A 19,258-nucleotide genomic window follows, 5' to 3' on the forward strand; every position below is an offset into this window, starting at 1 on the left:
ATGGCCAGCAGCTTTCTCATAATAGGCATGATCATCTTAACACAGACCGTGGTTGGAATCCTGGGGAATTTCTCACTCCTTTGCAGTTATATCGTCCTTCACTTCATGGGTTACAGGTTAAGGTCCACAGATTTGATCCTTAAGCACCTGATTATGGCCAACTCCTTGGTCCTCCTCTCTAAAGGAGTCCCACACACAATGGCAGTCTTTGGGTAGAAGCATATCCGCAGTGATTTTGGCAGCAAACTTCTCTTCTTTCTGCACAGAGTGGGGAGAGAAGTGTCCATCAGTAGCATCTGCCTCTTGAGTGTCTTTCAGGTGATCACGATCAGTCCCTGGAACTCCAGGTGGGCAGCACTGAAAGTAACAGCTCCCAAGTACGTGGTTCCCTCTATTTTCCTGTGTTGGATCCTGCAAATGCTGGTAAATGTCATTTTTTCTATCTATACAAATACCAAAATGAGTGACAGAAACAACACAAGCAATAAAGATTTTGGATACTGTTCTACTATTCTTACTGACCAGAAGAGTAGAAAAACCAGACACGCCTTGCCTGCAGCATTGCTGTTGTTCCGTGATGTTTTATGTTTGGGGCTCACGCTCTGGGCTGGCGGCTCCATGGTTCTCATCCTATACAGACATAAGCAGCAGGTCCAGCACATTCCTAGGGCTTATGCCTCCTCCAGGTCCTCCCCTGAGTCCAGAGCTACTAAATCCATCCTTCTCCTCGGGAGCACCTTTGTCTGCTTTTATATTCTTTCCTCCATCTTTCAAGTTCTTTTGGCTCTTTTTGATCCACCCAGCCAGTTCCTTGTGGACATCACTATAATCATTGCAGCATGCTTCCCAACTGTCAGCCCCTTTCTGCTCATAAGCCATAACTCCAGTGTACAAAGGCTCTAATTTGCCTGGAGAAGAAATGCAAAGTCCTCCACTATTATGAGGAAAGTGTGAATTTAATTATTTCTATAATGAGCCATTGCCAGTTCATTCTTTCACCCTCAGAATCCTAATTGAAAATTTTAATCTTAAGATAATATTATACCAGACATGCCAAGTGACTTCTTCAATATAGAGACCAATTGAAATATATTGTCATGAAATATGAATATATAAATGAAGTTTTCTTGTAGAAAAGTTCAGATTGATGCAATAAACAACAGGTCTTGAAATGATGTGCATATTATAAGGTGTTCAAATGTGTTACTTTCAGTCTAACAAAATGAATTTCCCAGAAATGAAGTAGGTATGGAATTATAGATAAAAGTATACAAGAAAATGGATCACTTTGTACAGTCGTCAAAAATAAAACTGAAGAAATTAATGTCCTCACAGAGGAAAGAATAACCTGGGTAGCATTTGAAGGTAAAATCAGGTAAGAGTTTGGGAGCCAGTTACAAGTTTATAGTTAACATTGTTACGAGAGATTGCAGTATTTATTAGAAAGAGTCTTAAAATATTTTCATGTAGAAATGAGCAGTTTGAAGTGAAGTACAATAAGAAAACACACTGAAAGAAAACTATATTTCAGTAGTTTTTTAATCTGAAATATATTTGACATATAACATTGTGTAAATTTAAAATGTAAGATTTGGTAATTTGTTACATGTAAATATTGTAATATGACTGCCATTACAACCACATATCACAATGCAGAACTCTTTTATGTTAAATTTTTCATTTAATTATTGTTGATTTACAGTATTATAGTAGTGGCAGAGGTACAACATTGCAGTTCAATAAATAGGTTATTTTCTTTAAAGCTATTAAGAACTATTGGCTATATTCCCTGTGCTGTAAAGTATGTCCTTGTAGTTTATTTATTTTACACATAGTAGTGTGTACTTCTAAATCTTTACTCTGTGTTGCCCCTTCCCACTTTCTCTCCCCACTGGTAAAGACTAGTTTATTCTCTATGTGCAAGAGTCTTTTTCTACATCATTATTTTCATCCATTTGTACTAGTTTTAGATTCCATATGTCAAGTGATAATATAAAGTATTTGTCTTTGTCTGTCTGACTTAATTCACTAAACAGAATGATATCCAGGTCCATCTATGTTAGAAAGAGCAAAATTTTATTTTTAAGGGGTGAGGAATATTCCATTGTGTGTGTGTGTGTGTGTGTGTGTGTGTGTGTATACTGTGTTAATTAGTTAGTTTTCTGGTGGAGATATTAGGGTTTTCTATATAAAGTATCATTTCTCTATAGTAGTGACAGTGTTACTTCTTCTCTTAGGCGTTGGATGTTTCTTATTACATATTTGTTCAAATGCTGTGGCTAGGACCACCACACTGTTAAACCAGAGTGGCAAGAGTGAGCATCCTTCCCTTGGTCCTGATTTTAGAGGAAAAAGCTTTCAGATATCCACCTCTATGGGTTTGTCATAAATGGCCTTTATTATGTTGAGATGTATTTTCTCTATGCCCATTTTTCTGAGAGTATTTACCATGAATGGATGTTCGATTTTGTCAATGCTTTTTCTACATCTGTTGACACAATCTTGTGTTTCTCTTCCTTTTTTTAATGTGGTGTATCACATGGACTGATTTGTGGATTTTTAACCCTCCTTGCATCTCTGGAGGTATGCTACATGATAATCATTTATGATACACTTTATAGATTGTTGAATTCTATCTGCTAATATTTTCTTGAAAAATTTTCTCAACCATATTCATCAAGAAAATGATCTTTAATTTTCTGTAGGCTCTCTTTATAGTACTGATATCAGTGTAGAGATAGCCTGACAGAATAAATTTAAGAGTGTTCCCCTCCTCTTCAATTTTTTGGAATAGTTTAAGAAAGATAGATGTTATTTTAAAAATTATTTCCTAGGATGACATGTGACATGCTCAAGTCCTGGACATTTTTTTCTGGGAGGTTTTTTATTCAGTTCAGTTGAGTTCAGTCGCTCAGTCAAGAGTCATAATGACTCTTTTCAACCCCATGAATCGCAGTACACCAAGCCTCCCTGTCCATCACAAACTCCCAGAATTTAACCAAAATCATGTCCATTGATTCGGTGATGCCATCCAACCATCTCACCCTCTGTCATCCCCTTCTCCTTACACCTTCAATCTTTCCCAGCATGAGGGTCTTTTCCATTGAATCAACTCTGTGCATGAGGTGGCCAAAGTATTGGAGTTTCTGGTTGAACATCAGTTCTTCCAACGAATATTCAGGACTGATTTCCTTTAGGATGGATTGGTTGGATCTCCTTGCAGGCCAAGGGACTCTCAAGAGTCTTCTCCAATACCACAGTTCAAAACCATCAATTCTTCTGCGCTCAGCTTTCTTTCTAGTCCAACTCTCACATAAATACATGACTACTGGAAAAACCATAGCCTTGACTAGATGGACCTTTGTGGACAAAGTCATGTCTCTGCTTTTTAATATGCTGTCTAGGTTGGTCATATCTTTCCTTCCAAGGACTAAGCATCTTTTAGTTTCATGGCTGCAATCACCATCTGCAGTGATTTTGGAGCCCCCCCAACATAAAGTCAGCCACTGTTTCCACTGTTTCCCCATCTATTTACCATGAAGTGATGGGACCAGATGCCTTTTCTTCAAAAAGGACAACTTTCCAATATTGAACCAGGAAGAAATAGAACATCTCAACAGACCCATCACAAGCACAGAAATTGAAACTGTAATCAGAAATCTTCCAACAAACAAAAGCACAAGACCAGATGGCTTCACAGCTGAATTCTAACAAAAATTTAGAAAAGAACTAATGCCTATCCTACTCAAACTCTTCCAGAAAATTGCAGAAAAAGGTAAATTTCCAAACTCATTCTATGATGCCACCATCACCTTAATACAAAACCCTGACAAAGGTGCCACAAAAAAAGAAAATTATAGCCCAATACCCCTGATGAACATAGATACAAAATCCTTAACAAAATTCTAGCAAACAGAATCCAACAACATATTTAAAAGATCATACATCATGACCAAGTGGGCTTTATCCCAGGAATGCAAGGATTCTTTAATATCTGCAAATCAATCCATGTAATACACCACATTAACACATTGAAAGATAAAACCGTATGATTACCTCAATAGATGCACAGAAAGCCATTGACAAAATTCAACATCCATTAATGATAAAAACCCTCCAGAAAGTAGGAAGAGAAGGAACACACCTCAACATAATAAAAGCTATATATGACAAACCCACAGCAAACATTATCCTCAATGTTGAAAAAATAGAAAGCACTTTCCCTAAAGTCAGGAGCAAGACAAGGTTGCCCACTCTCACCACTACTATTCAACATAGTTTTGGAAGTGTTGGCCACAGCAACCAGAGCAGAAAAAGAAATAAAAGGAATCCAAATTGGAAAAGAAGAAGTAAATCTCTCACTGTTTGCAGATGACATGATTCTCTACAGAGAAAACCCTAAAAACTTCACCAGAAAATTACTAGAGCTCATCAATGAATATAGTAAATTTTGCAGGATATAAAATTAACACACAGAAATCCCTTGCATTCCATTGTTAGTGTATACTAACAATGAGAAAAGAGAAAGAGAAATTAAGGGAATAAGTCCATTCAATGTTTCAACGAAAAGAATAAAATACTTAGGAATAAATCTACCTAAAGAAACAAAAGACCTATATATAGAAAACTGTAAAACACTGGTGAAAGAAATCAAAGAGGACACAAATAGATGGAGAAATATACCGTGTTCATGGATTGGAAGACTCAATATAGTGAAAATGAGTATACTATGCAAAGCAATATATAGATTCAATGCAATCTCTATCAAGCTACCAACCCAGTATTTTTCAGAGAAGTAGAACAAATGATTTCACAATTTGTGTTGATATACAAAAAACCTCGAATGGTCAAAGCAATCTTGAAAAAGAAGAATGGAACTGGAGGAATCAACGTACCTGACTTCAGTCTCTTCTAAAAAGCCACATCAAGACAGTGTGGTACTGGCACAAAAACAGAAATATAGATCAGTGGAACAAAATAAAAAGCCCAGAGATAAATCCACGCACCTATGGATGGCGTATCTTTGACAAAGGAGGCAAGAATATACAATGGAGAAAAGACAATCTCTTTAACAAGTTCTGTTGGGAAAACTGGTCAGCCACATGTAAAAGAATGAAACTAGAACACTTTCTAACACTATACACAAAAATAAACTCAAAATGGATTAAAGGTCTAAATGTAAGACCAGAAACTGTAAAACTCGTAGAGGAAAACATAGGCAAAACACTCTGTGACATAAACCACAGAAGGATCCTGTATGACCCACCTCCCAGAATATTGGAAATTAAAGCAAAAATAAACAAATGGGACCTAATTAAAATTAAAAGCTTCTGCACAACAAAGGAAACTATAAGCAAGGTGAAAGACAGCCTTCCTAATGGGAGAAAATCATAGCAAATGAAGCAACGGACAAAGAATTAATCTCAAAAATATACAAGCAACTCCTACAGGACAATTCCAGAAAAATAAAAGACCCAATCAAAAAGTGGGCCAAAGAACTAAACAGACATTTCTCCAAAGAAGACATACAGATGGCTAACAAACACATGAATAGATGTTCAGCATCACTCATTATCAGAGAAATGCAAATCAAAACGACGATGAGGTACCACTGCACACCAGTCAGAATGGCTGCTATCCAAAAGTCTACAAGCAATAAGTGCTGGAGAGGGTGTGGAGAAAAAGGAACCCTCTTACACTGTTGGTGGGAATGCAAACTAGTACAGCCACTATGGAGAACAGTGTGGAGATTCCTTAGAAAACTGGAAATAAAACTGCCATAAATAAAACCCAGCAATCCCACTCCTAGTCATACGCACTGAGGAAACAAGAATTGAAAGAGATACATGTACCACAATGTTCATCGCAGCACTGTTTATAATAGCCAGGACATGGAAGCAACCTAGATGCCCATCAGCAGACGAATGGATAAGAAAGCTGTGGTACATATATACAATGGAATATTACTCAGGCATTAAAAAGAATACATTTGAATCAGTTCTAATGAGGTGGATGAAACTGGAGCCCATTTTACAGAGTAAAGTAAGCCAGAAGGAAAAACACCAATACAGTACACTAACGCATATATATGGAATTTAGAAACATGGTAACAATAACCCTGTGTGCGAGACAGCAAAAGAGACACAGATGTATAGAAGAGTCTTTTGGACTCTATGGGAGACGGTGAGCATGGGATGATATGGGGGAATGGCAATGAAAGATGTAAATTATCATATGTGAAATGAATCAACAGTCCAGGTTCTATGCATGAAACAGGATGCTAGGGGCTGGCTCACTGGGATGACCCAGAGAGATAGGATGGGGAGGGAGGTGGGAGGGGTGTTCAGGATGGGGAACACATGTACACCCGTGGTGGATTCATGTCAATGGATGGCAAAGCCAATACAATATTGTGAAATACAAGAAATAATTTAAAAGAAAGTATCATACAACCTTCCAAGACTGAATCATGACGTAGGAAACCTACTAGACTGATCACTCGTCCAGTGCTTGAAATAGTAATAGAAAACTTCCCCAAACAAAAGTTCAGGACCAGTTGGCTTCACAGGTGAATTCTACCAAACATTAAAAGAGTTAATACCTATGCTTACCAAGCACTTCCAAAAAAACTGAAGACTAGAGAATGCTTCTTACCTCATTTTGAGGCCAACATCACTCTGATACCAAAAGCACAAAATGGAAATATATAGAGAGAAAATTACAGGCCAGAATCTCTCATAAACATAGATGCAAGAACCCTCACAAAATATTAGAAAATTGCGTGCAACAATACATTGAAAGACTCATATGGACCCACATTCAGCTTGGTAACATCTACTTGTAGGAAGGAGGAGCTGGAAATGAAGGACGTGGCAGAGGACCCATTCATGAATTCCACAATTTGTCATTGAATCATAGCTTCCCTGGTAGCTCAGCTGGTGAAGAATCCACCTGCAATGCAGGAAACCCCAGTATAATTCCTGGGTCAGGAAGATGAACTGAAGAAGAGATAGGCTACCCACTCCAGGATTGTTGGGCTTCCCTGGTGACTCAGATGGTAAAGAATCTGCCTGCAATGCAGGAGACCTGGATTCGATCCCTGGGTTGGGGAGATCCCCTGGAGTAGGGGACACCTACCCAATCCAGTCTTCTGGCCTAGAGAATTCCACGGAGAGAGGAACCTGGCAGTCTACAGTCCATGAGGACTCAAGGAGTTGGCTACGAATGGGCGACTTTCACTTCACTTCATATCTGACATATTCAGTTTTTTAAAATTTATTTTACTGATATATAGTGTTGATTTACAGTATGGTGTCAATGTCTGCTGTACTCAACGTGATTCAGTGACATCCTTTTTCATATTCTTTCACATCATGACTTATCACAAGATAGTAACTATAGTTCCATGTGCTATGCAGTAGGACATTGTTCTTGATACATTCTGTTTAATAGTTTTCATCTACTAATCTCAAACTCCCAATGCATCCTTCCCCCACCTTCCCCCTTGCGAACCACATTTCAGTTTTCTATGTCTGCGAGTCTGTTTTTTGTTTTTTGTTTTCTTTTTTTCGATACGTTCATGTGTTTCATGTTTTTGCTCACTGAGTTGCTTCAGTCATGTCCAACCCTTCAGAGTGCAGCCTACCAGATTTCTCCATCCATGAGGATTCTCCAGGCAAGAATACTGGAGTGGGTTGCTATGCACTACTCAGGGAATCTTCCTGACCCAAGTAGTGGATCAAACTTGGACGGAACCCACGTCTCTTTATGTCTCCTTCATTGGCAGGAGTGTTCTTTACCACTAGTACCACCTGGGAAGCCCCAGTATTTTAGTTTCCATACATAAATGATATAACATGGTATTTGTCATTCTCTTTCTGGCTTACTGCCCTTAGTATGATCATCTCATACTCTATCCATGTTGCTGCAAATGGCATTATTTCATTGTTTTCATGGCTGAGGTGTATTCCATTGTACACATACACCACATAGTATTTAATCAGTCAGGGTTACTTTCTAATTTCAGCTCAGGGGAAAAATAGCTTGCTTATTTAAAATACCCTCAAAACTGTTTTTAAAGTAAAGGAAGAAAGATAAAATTTTGAGGAAACAACACTCAACAGCATTCTCCCTTTTCCTTCACAATATCAGCCATAGGATGTGAGCACACAGGGTCAGGAAGACAGGCTGTTTACAGGTGTCCAGTGATGCAGGTGCTGGGGAGTGATGTCAGCTCATTGTGTAAAAAGTCTGCTGTGTTATTCAATATTTTCTATACCTCAAAGAAATTCTAGGCCTTTCTACTGATATGATGAATATACATTTATGTGTTCTCGTATTTCTGAAGCATACCATTTTAAATGCAGATTTAAATGTCTTTGAACCCTTTAAGCTTTACTCATTTCCGTTAGAGTCAGGAACACATTTCCCTTAAAGTCAGGAACAAGACAAGGGTGTCCACTCTCACCATGACTATTCAACATAGTTTTGGAAGTGTTGGCCACAGCAATAAGAGCAGAAAAAGAAATAAAAGGAATCCAGATAGGAAAAGAAGAAGTAAACTCTCACTGTTTGCAGACAACATGATCCTCTACATAGAAAACCCTAAAGACTCTACCAGAAAATTACCACAGCTAATCAATGAATAGAGTAATGTTGCAGGATATAAAATTAACACACAGAAATCCCTTGCATTTCTATACACTAACAATGAGAAAACAGAAAAAGAAATTAAGGAAACAATACCATTCACCATTACAAGAAAAATAATAAAATACTTAAGAGTATATCTACCTAAAGAAATGAAAGACCTATATATAGAAAAGTATAAAACACTGATGATAGAAATCAAAGAGGACACAAATAGATGGAGAAATGTACCGTGTTCATGGATTGGAAGAATCAATATTGGAAAATGGCTATACTACCCAAAACAATCTATAGATTCAATGCAATCCTTATGAAGCTACCAATGGTATTTTTCTCAGAACTAGAACAAATAATTGCACAATTTGTATGGAAATACAAAAAACCTCTAATAGCCAAAGCAATCTTGAGAAGGAAGAATGGAACAGGAGTAATCCACCTGCCTGACTTCAGGCTCTACTACAAAGTCACAGTCATCAAAAAAGTATGGTACTGGCAGAAAGACAGAAATATAGATCAATGGGACAGAATTGAAAGACCAGAGATAAATCTATGTACCTATGTACACCTTATCTCCGACAAAGGAGGCAAGGATATACAATGGAAAAAAGACAACCTTTTTAACAAGTGGTGCTGGGAAAACTGGTCAACCACTTGTAAAAGAATGAAACTAGAACACCTTCTAACACCATACACAAAAATAAACTCAAAATGTATTAGAGATCCAAATGTAAGACCAGAAACTATAAAAGTCCTAGAGGAGAACATAGGCAAAACACTCTCCGACATGAATCAGAGCAGGATCCTCTATGACCCACCTCCCAGAATATTGGAAATTAAAGCAAAAATAAACAAATGGGACCTAATGAAACTTAAAAGCTTTTGCACAACAAAGGAAATGATAAGCAAGGTGATAAGACAGCCTTCAGAATGGGAGAAAATGATAGCAAAAGAATCAACAGACAAAGGATTAATCTCAAAAATATACAAGCAATTCCTAGCACAATTCCAGAAAAATAAATGACCCAATCAAAAAATGGGCCAAAGAACTAAACAGACATTTCTCCAAAGAACACATACAGATTGCTAAGAAACACATGAAAAGATGCTCAGCATCACTCATTATCAGAGAAATGCAACTCAAAACCACAATGAGGTACCATTACACGCCAGTCAGCATGGCTGCTATCCAAAAGTCTACAAGCAATAAATGCCGGAGAGGGTGTGGAGAAAAGGGAACCCTCTTACACTGTTGGTGGGAATGCAAACTAGTACAGCCACTATGGAGAACAGTGTGGAGATTCCTTAGAAAACTGGAAATAGAACTGCCATATGACCCAGCAATCCCTTTCCTGGGCATACACACCGAGGAATCTAGATCTGAAAGAGACACGTGCACCCCAGTGTTCATTGCAGCACTGTTTATAATTGCCAGGACATGGAAGCAACCTAGATGCCCATCACCAGACGAATGGATAAGGAAGCTATGGTACATATATACAATTGAATATTAGTCAGCCATTAAAAGGAATTCATTTAAATCAGTTCTAATGAGATGAATGAAACCGGAGCCCATTTTACAGAGTGAAGTAAGCCAGAAAGATAAAGACCAATACAGTACACTAACACATATATATGGAGTTTAGAAAGATGGTAATGATAACCCAATAGGCAAAACAGAAAAAGGACACTGATATACAGAATAAACTTTGGGACTCTATGGAAGAAGGCAAAAGTGGGATGTTCTGAGAGAACAGCTTTGAAACAAGTATACTATCAAGGGTGAAACAGACCACCAACCCAGGTTGGATGCATGAGACAAGTGCTCAGGGCTGGTGCACTGGAAAGACCCAGAGGGATGGGATGGAGAGGGAGGCAGGAGGGGTGATCAGGATGCTGAACACATGTAAATCCATGGGTGATTCATGGCAATGTATGGCAAAAACCACTACAATATTGTAAAGTAATTAGCCTCCAAGTAATAAAAATAAATGGAAAAAAAAGAAACAAAAAAACCCTTGAAGCTTTACTGTAACCAATTCAACAGTATGTGAACCATGAACTTCCAGATGTTCAAGCTGGAATTAGAAAAGGCAGAGAAACCAGAGATCAAATTGCTGACATCCACTGGATCATCGAGAAAGCAAGAGAGTTACCAGAAAATATCTACTTCTGCTTTATTGACTATGTCAAAACCTTTGTGTGGATCACAACAAACTGTGGAAAATTCTTAAAGAATGGGAATACCAGACCACCTGACCTGCCATGTATAGTGAGAACTGGACATGGAACAACAGACTGGTTCCAAATCAAGAAAGGAGTATGTCAAGGTTGTTTATTGTCACCCTGCTTATTTAACTTAAATGCAGAGTACATGATGCGAAATGCTGGGCTGTATGAAGCCCAAGCTGGAATCAAGGTTGCAGGGAGAAATATCAATAACCTCAGAGATGCAGATGACGCCACCCTTATGGCAGAAAGCAGAGAAGAACTAAAGAGCCTCTTGATGAAAGTGAAAGAAGAGAGTGAAAAAGTTGGGTTAAAACTCAACATGTAGAAAACGAAGATCATGGCATCTGGTCCCATTACTTCAAGGCAAAGAGATGGGGAAACAATGGAAACAGTGAGAGACTTTATTTTGGGGGGCTCCAAAATCACTGAAGTTGGTGATTGCAGCCATGAAATTAAGAGATGCTTGCTCCTTGGAAATAAAGTTATGACCAACATAGACAGAATATTAAAAAGCAGAGATATTACTTTGCCAACAAAGGTCCGTCTAGTCAAGGCTATGCTTTTTCTAGTAGTCATGTATGGATGTGAGAGTTTGACTGTAAACAAAAGCTGAGCACTGAAGAATTGATGCTTTTGAGCTGTGGTGTTGAAGAAAACTGTTGAGACTCCCTTAGACTGCAAGGAGATCCAACCGGTCTATCCTAAAGGAAATCAGTCCTGAATATTCATTGGAAGAACTGATGCTGGCTGAAACCCCCATATTTTGGCCCATCATGAGAAGAACTGACTCATTTGAAAAGACCATTATGCAGGGAAAGATTGAAGGCAGGAGGAGAAGGGGAAGACAGAGGTTGAGATGGTTGTATGGCATCAGCGACTCTATGGACGTCAGTTTGAGTAAGCTCCAGGAGTTGGTGATGGACAGGGAAGTCTGTCATGGTGCAATCCATGGGGTCACAAGGAATCGGTCAAAAGATAAGACCACTAAAAATTGTGAAGGCATATCCCCTTATACTAGCTTCTTCCTCATAAGAAACCATCACAGGACGTAAAGATTGCTCATAGTGTTGAAAGCATATTGTTCATTATATAAATAGTAAACAGTTCTCCTCCCATGGATATGACATCATCTGGATATCATGTTATACTACATGGCAAGTGGATTTTTCAGATCTATTAAGTTTACTAATAAGTTCATTCAAGATAGAGAATTTTCCCCAGTATCCGTGGGCCCAAGGTAATTAGTTCAGTTCAGTTGCTCAGTCAAATCCAACTCCTTGTGGGCCCACGGACTGCAGCTGCCAGGCTTCCCTGTCCAGCACCAACTGCTAGGGCTTGCTCAAGCTCATGTCCATCAGGTCAGTGATGCCATCCAAACATCTCATCCTGTCGTCCCCTCCTCTGGACTTCAATCCTTCGCAGCATCAGGGTCTTTTCCAATGAGTCCATTCTTCACATCAGGTGGCCAAAGTATTGGTTCTTCAGCTTCAGCATCAGGCCTTCCAGTGAATATTCAGGACTGATATCCATTAGGACTGGCTGTTCTGATCTCCGTGCAGTTCAAGGAATTCTCAACAGTCTGCTCCAACACCACAGTTCAAAAGCATTAATTCTTCTGTGCTCTGCTTTTTTGTGGTCCAACTCTCACATTCATACATTACAGGAAAAACCATAGCTTTGACTAGATGGGCCTTTGTCAGCAAAGTAATGTCTCTGCTTTTTAATATGCTATCTAAGTTGATCCTAACTTGTCTTCAAAGGAGCAAGCATCTTTTAATTTCATGGCTGCATGACCTTCTGCACTGATTTTGGAGCCCAAGGAAATAACTTCTGTCACTGTTTCCATAGTTTCCCCATCTGTTTTACGTGAAATAGTGGCACCACATGCCATGATCTTCCTGTTTCAAATCTTGAGATTTAAGCCAGTTTTTTCACTCTACTGTTTCACATTCATCCAGAGGTTCTGTAGTTACTCTTCACTTTCTGCCATAAGGATGGTGTCATCTGCATATCTGAAGTTTCTGACATTTCTCCTAACAATCTTGGTGCCAGCTTGTGCTTCATCCAGCCTGGCATTTCGCATAATGTACCCTGCATATAAGTTAAATAAGCAGGGTGACAATATACAGCCTTGACGTACTCCTTTCCCAATTTGGAACCAGTCTATGCTTCCATGTCTGTTCTAACACTTGCTTATGACATGCATGCAGATTTCACAGGAGGCATGTCAGGTGGTCTGGTACTCTTATCTCTTGAATCATTTTCCACAGTTTATCAGGATCCACACAGTCAAAGGCTTTGTTGTATCCAAAAAGGCATAAGTAGATGTTTTTCCAGAACTCTCCTGCTTTTTTGATGATCCAGTGGATGTTGGTAATTTGATGTCTGGCTCCTCAGCCTCTTCTAAATCCAGCCTGTACATATGGAAGTCTTGGTTCACAAACTGTTGAAGCTTTGCTTGGAGAATTTTGATCATTACTTTGCTAGCCTGTGAGATGAGTGCAATCGTGTGGTAGTTTGAACACTCTTTGGCATTGCCTTTCTTTGGGATTGGAAGGAAAACAGACCTTTTCCAGTCCTGTGGCCACTGATGAGTTTTCCAAATTTGCTAGTGTATTGAGTGCAGCATGTTCACAGCTTCATCTATTACGACTTGAAATAGCTCAGTGGAATTCCAGCAGCTCCACTAGCTCTTTTAGTCATGATGCTTCCTAAGGCCCATTTGACCTCAGACTCCAGGATGTCTGTTTCTAGGTGGGTGTGAGTGATCACACCGTCATGGTATCTGGGTCATGAGATTTTTTTTGTATAGTCTTCTGTGTATTCTTGCCATTTCTTCTTAATATCTTCTGCTTCTGTTAGGTCCATACCATTTCTGTCCTGTACTGTGCCCATCTCGGCATGAAATGTTCCCTTGGTATCTCCAATTTTCTTGAGGAGATACCTAGCCCTTCTCATTCTATTGGTTCCCTCTATTTCTTTGCATTGATCACTGAGGAAGTCTTTCTTATCTCTCCTTTTTATTCCCTGGAAGTCTGCATTCAGATGGGTATATCTGTCCTTTTCTCCTTTTCCTTTACCATCTCTTTTTTTCTCAGCTAATTGTAAGGCCTCCTCAGACAATCATTTTGACTTTTTGCGTTTCATTTTCTTGGGCATGGTCTTGAACACTGCCTCCTGTACAATGTCACCAACCTCTGTCCACAGGTCTTCAGGCACTCAATCTATCAGATCTAATCACTTGAAACTGTCACACCCACTGTATAATTCTAATGGATTTGATTGAGGTCATACCTGAATGGTTAGTGGTTTTCCCTACTTTCTTCAATTTCAGTCTGAATTTGGCAATAAGGAGTTCATGATCTGAGCCACAGTCAGCTCCTGGTCTTGTTTTTGCTGACTGTATAGAGCCTCTCCAGCTTTGGCCGCAAGGAGTATAATCAATCTGATATTGGTGTTGACCATCTGGTGATGTCCATCTGGTGTAAAGTTGTCACTTGTGTTGTTGAAAGAGGGTGTTTCTATGACCTATGTGTTGTCTTGGCAATACTCTGTTAGCCTTTGCCCTGCTTCGTTTTGTACACCAAGGCTAACTTGCCTGTTACTTCAGGTATCTCTTGACTTTCTACTTTTGTATTCCAGTCCCCTATGGTAAAATGGACATCTTTTTTGGTGTTAGTTCTAGAAGGTCTTGTAGGTCTTCATCAAACCATTCAACTTCAGCTTCTTCAGCATTGCTGGTTGGGGCATCGCCCTGGATTACTGTGATAATGAGTGCTTTGCCTTGGAAATGAACAGAGATCATTCTGTCATTTTTGAGATTCTACCCAAATACTGCATTTCAGACTCTTTTGTTACCTATGAGTGTTACTCCATTTCTTCTAAGGGATCTTGCACACAGTAGTACATATAATAGTCATTTGTATTAAATTTGCCCGTTCCAGCCCATTTCAGTTCACTGATTCCTAAAATGTCAACGTTCACCCCTCCCATCTGCTTTTTGACCATTTCCAATGTACCTTGGTTCATGGATCTAACATTCCAGGTTCCTATGCCATACTGTTCTTTGCATCGGACTTTACTTCCATCACCAGTCACATCCACAGCTGGGCATTGTTTTCGATTTGGCTCCTTCTCTTCATTGTTTCTCGAGTCATTTCTCCACTCTTTTCCGGTAGCTGGACAGCCTCATGTAAATCCGTGAAGTCAAATCACACCCTCACACCATACACAAAAATAAACTCAACATGGCTCCAAGGGTTAAAGAGAAGACATGACACCATAAAACTTCTAGAAGGGAACATAGGCGAAACTTTATCTGGCATAAATTTCAGGATCACTCCTGGAAGTCCCGGGATCAAACAGACAGACTCTTACAGTTTGTATTATATTTTAGGTCTGCCTTAATAAAATACAACAGCCTGGGTGGTTGAAACATCCATAGTTTTCACAGTTTTTCACATAGACAGTTTTTCACAATTCTCGAGGCTAGAAGTACATGATTAAGTTTAGGATGTTTGCTTTTTGTGAAGCCTCCTACTTGCATTTCACATTTTCTTTTAATTTTGCACTGATGCACTGGTTTTAATGGCATATTGTTTCCTCTCCAGGATGCTCCTGAATTAAGTACTTGATAAAATATTCGAGCCATCAGATTTATGTACTTTTATAGCTATTTTGAAACCCTCACTCTTTTTTCTATTTATTTGTTCTGGACCCAATTCCTATCAGAGGGTTCAATAATAATAAATTTATTTCCTACAAAATTTCCATAATAATTGACACTGAATTATGAAAATGAGTCTAAATTGATATAAGTTGTGCTAGTGGTTCCTATCATGAGTTCTTGATGATGTTCCTTCTTTTTCTTTTGTCTCTTCGAATATACTTCCCAGGTATTTTGTCTCATTCCATTTCTTTACTAATACTTTCATTGGCAGTTCCATTCAATGGTTGAAGGTGAGGAAAGTACTAGTATTAGGGCAGAGACTCATCTCAGGGAAGTGAAGAATCCAGAGGGATGCACATGGTTTGTGTCAATCCCTAATGTGTGTGATTTCAGCATTTCTTCCTCGTGAGACCATCCCCTTCAGGGATCATGGAAAAGAAAATGCCTCTCAAAAAAAAAAAAAAAAAGAAAATGCCTCTCAAGTAGAGCCAGTTGTCTCCTAAGGCTGTTAACTAGAAACTTGTAATTGTTTCCAGTAATTAACAACTGAGAAAAGTTTCCAGAAATGTTCTCAGCTCCCAAGACTGTATTCCCATCGCTGCTGCAGGTGAAATGATAATTGCAGTTCTGATGGGAGGGGAGGGGAGCACAGCATCTCAAACCCATATATCAGGATCTGGCTGCCTCACTCCCACACACATACTGGGTATAATGACCATCCCACCGAGCCCTTGTCCTGGCAGCTGGAAGATATATTCATTGTACTTTCGTCTGAGCAGCAGAGTCTGTGAGAGAAAGGCAGGTCAAGATTCTGGGTAAGTGATCACATCAGAAACTGACACCAACAGCAATTTGTTGACATTCTTGCAAATCTAGTATGTCAGTTTATGAAAGACACAAGAATACATACTTTATAAGGGCCAAATTTTCCTCTGTGTCTTGTATGTTAATGTCAACTGCAAATATTAATTCATTGCTAATATATTCACTGGGCTCAGACAATAACATGCTGATTCAGTATATGATTGGACAACAATAATTTTGTTTCATCTTAAACTGTTTTATCACATGTTAGTGTTTTATGCCCTAAGGTTTATTGCCTACATATGATTATTCAACTATTTCTATAATACATGCTATTTTAGCTGTGTTTCTGTCACGGGAACAAAAGAGTCTTTCCGTTGCAATCCTCACAGTGAGGAATTCTCATCTTCATGACATTGCCTTTTCGTGAGGCAGGCTCCTGCTCTATTCTACTGCCAGCAGTGATGTTCATGTGTTAAGATGCTAAGTCTTTATTCATAATACGTGGTACCATAGAATAAAGCTTTACAAATAAATGGAATCATGTTATATGAAAATTAAAAAATACACAGGTCTACAAACAGAAAAACTGTGAAATCGAAATCTAATATAGATCTGGTTTATTATATGCTTGCAGCTAACTAGCCGTTTGGCATGGCTGGTGATCAGTGCACTCTCTCTCTCTCTTTTTTTTTTTTTGGCTGTGCATCAAAGTTCATGAGATCTTAGATCCTGGACCAGGGATTGAACTTGGACCCTCTGCAGTGGGAGGCAGGGTCTTCATCAGTTAAGCACCTGGGAGGTTTCTCAAACCAATGTCTTGAGTAGCCCAATGGGATTCAGTCCTCACTGTGCATTAAGAAGCAGGTTTGACAAATAATTAAGCTGTCTGGGAGTAGGTTACTATCCTCTGTATAACTAAGGTCCCTTCAGTTCCTGCCTAATAAATTTGTGAAGAATAAAGAAGTGTTCACATGAGTATCTTCAGTGATTAATTTTACATGTTAGTTCTCTTTAAATGTTATACATGGATCCCTTTAAAATCTGCTGGTGACAGAAACACAAGAAGCAAATATTTCCAAGTGGGAACTATTGTTAAGTGGAGAATATTGGATTTCAGTTGACATGATGCATGTAACCCATGCCTCATATTCACACGCAGGACATTCTAACTCAAAAATACCAGTGACTGTGAACTAAAGGATGGCCAGCAGCTTTTTCATGATAGGCATGATCATCTTAACACAGACCGTGGTTGGAATCCTGGGGAATTTCTCACTCTTTTGCAGTTATATCATCCTTCACTTCATGGGTTACAGGTTAATGTCCACAGATTTGATCCTTAAGCACCTGATTGTGGCCAACTCCTTGGTCCTCCTCTCTAAAGGGGTCCCACACACAATGGCAGTCTTTGGGTGGAAGCATATCCGCAGTGATGTTGGCTGCAAACTTCTCTTCTTTCTGCACAGAGTGGGGAGGGGAGTGTCCATCAGTAGCATCTGCCTCTTGAGTGTCTTTCAGGTGATCACGATCAGTCCCTGGAACTCCTGGTGGGCAGCGTTGAAAGTAAGAGCTCCCAAGTACGTGGTTCTCTCTATTTTCCTGTGTTGGATCCTGCAAATGCTGGTAAATGTCATCTTTCCTTTCAATATGACTGGCAAATGGAGTGACAAAAACATCACAGAGGAAAGAGATTATGGCTACTGTTCTTCTATTGTTACTGACAAAACTGAAGGTGCTTTGTGTGCAACATTGCTATTATTCCCTGATGCTTTATGTTTGGGGCTCACGCTCTGGGCCGCCAGCTCCATGGTTCTCATCCTGTACAGACATAAGCAGCAGGTCCAGCACATTCGTAGGACTGATGCCTCCTCCAGGTCCTCCCCTGAGTCCAGAGCTACTAAATTCATCCTTCTCCTCGGGAGCACCTTTGTCGGCTTTTATATTCTTTCCTCCATCTGTCAAGTTCTTTTGGCTCTTTTTGATCAGCCCAGCCGGTACCTTGTGGACATCACTATAATCATTGCAGCGTGTTTCCCAACTGTCAGCCCCTTTCTGCTCATGAGCCATAACTCCAGTGTACACAGGCTCTATTTTGCCAGGATAAGAAGTGCAAAGTCCTCTACTATTATGAGAAAAGTGTAAATTTTATTCATTTCTATAATGATCGGCTGCCAGTTTATTTATTGACCCTCAGAATCCTAATTTATATTTTGAATCTCAAGATAAACTTATACTGGACATGCCAAGTATCTTCTTCAACATAAAGACCAATTGAAATGTATTGTCATGAAATATGAATATATCAATGAAGTTTTCTTGTAGAAAAGGAGTTCATGTTTATGCAATAAACAGCAGGCCTTGAAATAATCTGCATATTATGAAGTGTCCAAATATGTTACTTTTAGTCTAACCAAACAAATTTCCCAGAAATGAAGTAGGGAAGTAGGTATGGAATTATAGATTCAAGTATACATGAAAAATGGATCAATGTGTACAGTAGTCAGAAATAAAATTGAAGAAATTAATGTCATTACAGAGTAAAGAATACCCTGGTTTGCACTCGAAGGTAAAATCAGGTAAGAGTTTGGGAGCCAGTTACAAGTTTATAGTTAATATTGTTTGTGTTTTTTTTTTTTTTCTTTTCCTTTATTTATATTAGTTGGAGACTAATTACTTTACAATATTGTAGTGGTTTTTGCCATACTTTGATATGAATCAGTCATGGATTTGCATGTGTTCCTCATCCTGGACCCCCTCCCACCTCTCTCCCACCTGCCTCCTAGGGTCATCCTAGGACACCAGCCCTGAGCACTTGTCTCATGCATCAAACCTGGACTGACAATCTGTTTCACAGTTGATACTATACATGTTTGAATGCTATTCTCTCAGATCATCCCACCCTCG

General features: G+C 39.1%; 1 protein-coding gene and 1 pseudogene across 1 annotated transcript; both read left to right on the top strand.

Annotated features, from left to right (window-relative positions):
• Positions 1 to 869, top strand: LOC122420664 (annotated as a pseudogene).
• Positions 870 to 17,554: 16,685 nt separating this feature from the next.
• Positions 17,555 to 18,496, top strand: LOC122420454 (vomeronasal type-1 receptor 4-like). Its single transcript, XM_043435587.1, has one exon. The coding sequence runs from the start codon at positions 17,555 to 17,557 to the stop codon at positions 18,494 to 18,496; it is 942 nt and encodes a 313-aa protein (XP_043291522.1).
• The last annotated feature ends 762 nt before the right edge of the window (positions 18,497 to 19,258 follow it).

This window comes from Cervus canadensis, chromosome 18 (assembly GCF_019320065.1).
Source record: "Cervus canadensis isolate Bull #8, Minnesota chromosome 18, ASM1932006v1, whole genome shotgun sequence".
Taxonomy (NCBI): domain Eukaryota; kingdom Metazoa; phylum Chordata; class Mammalia; order Artiodactyla; family Cervidae; genus Cervus; species Cervus canadensis.

Bases quoted from the DNA above. Each gene is read 5' to 3' on its own strand.
- LOC122420454 (XM_043435587.1), top strand. From the start codon at position 17,555: ATGGCCAGCAGCTTTTTCATGATAGGCATGATCATCTTAACACAGACC.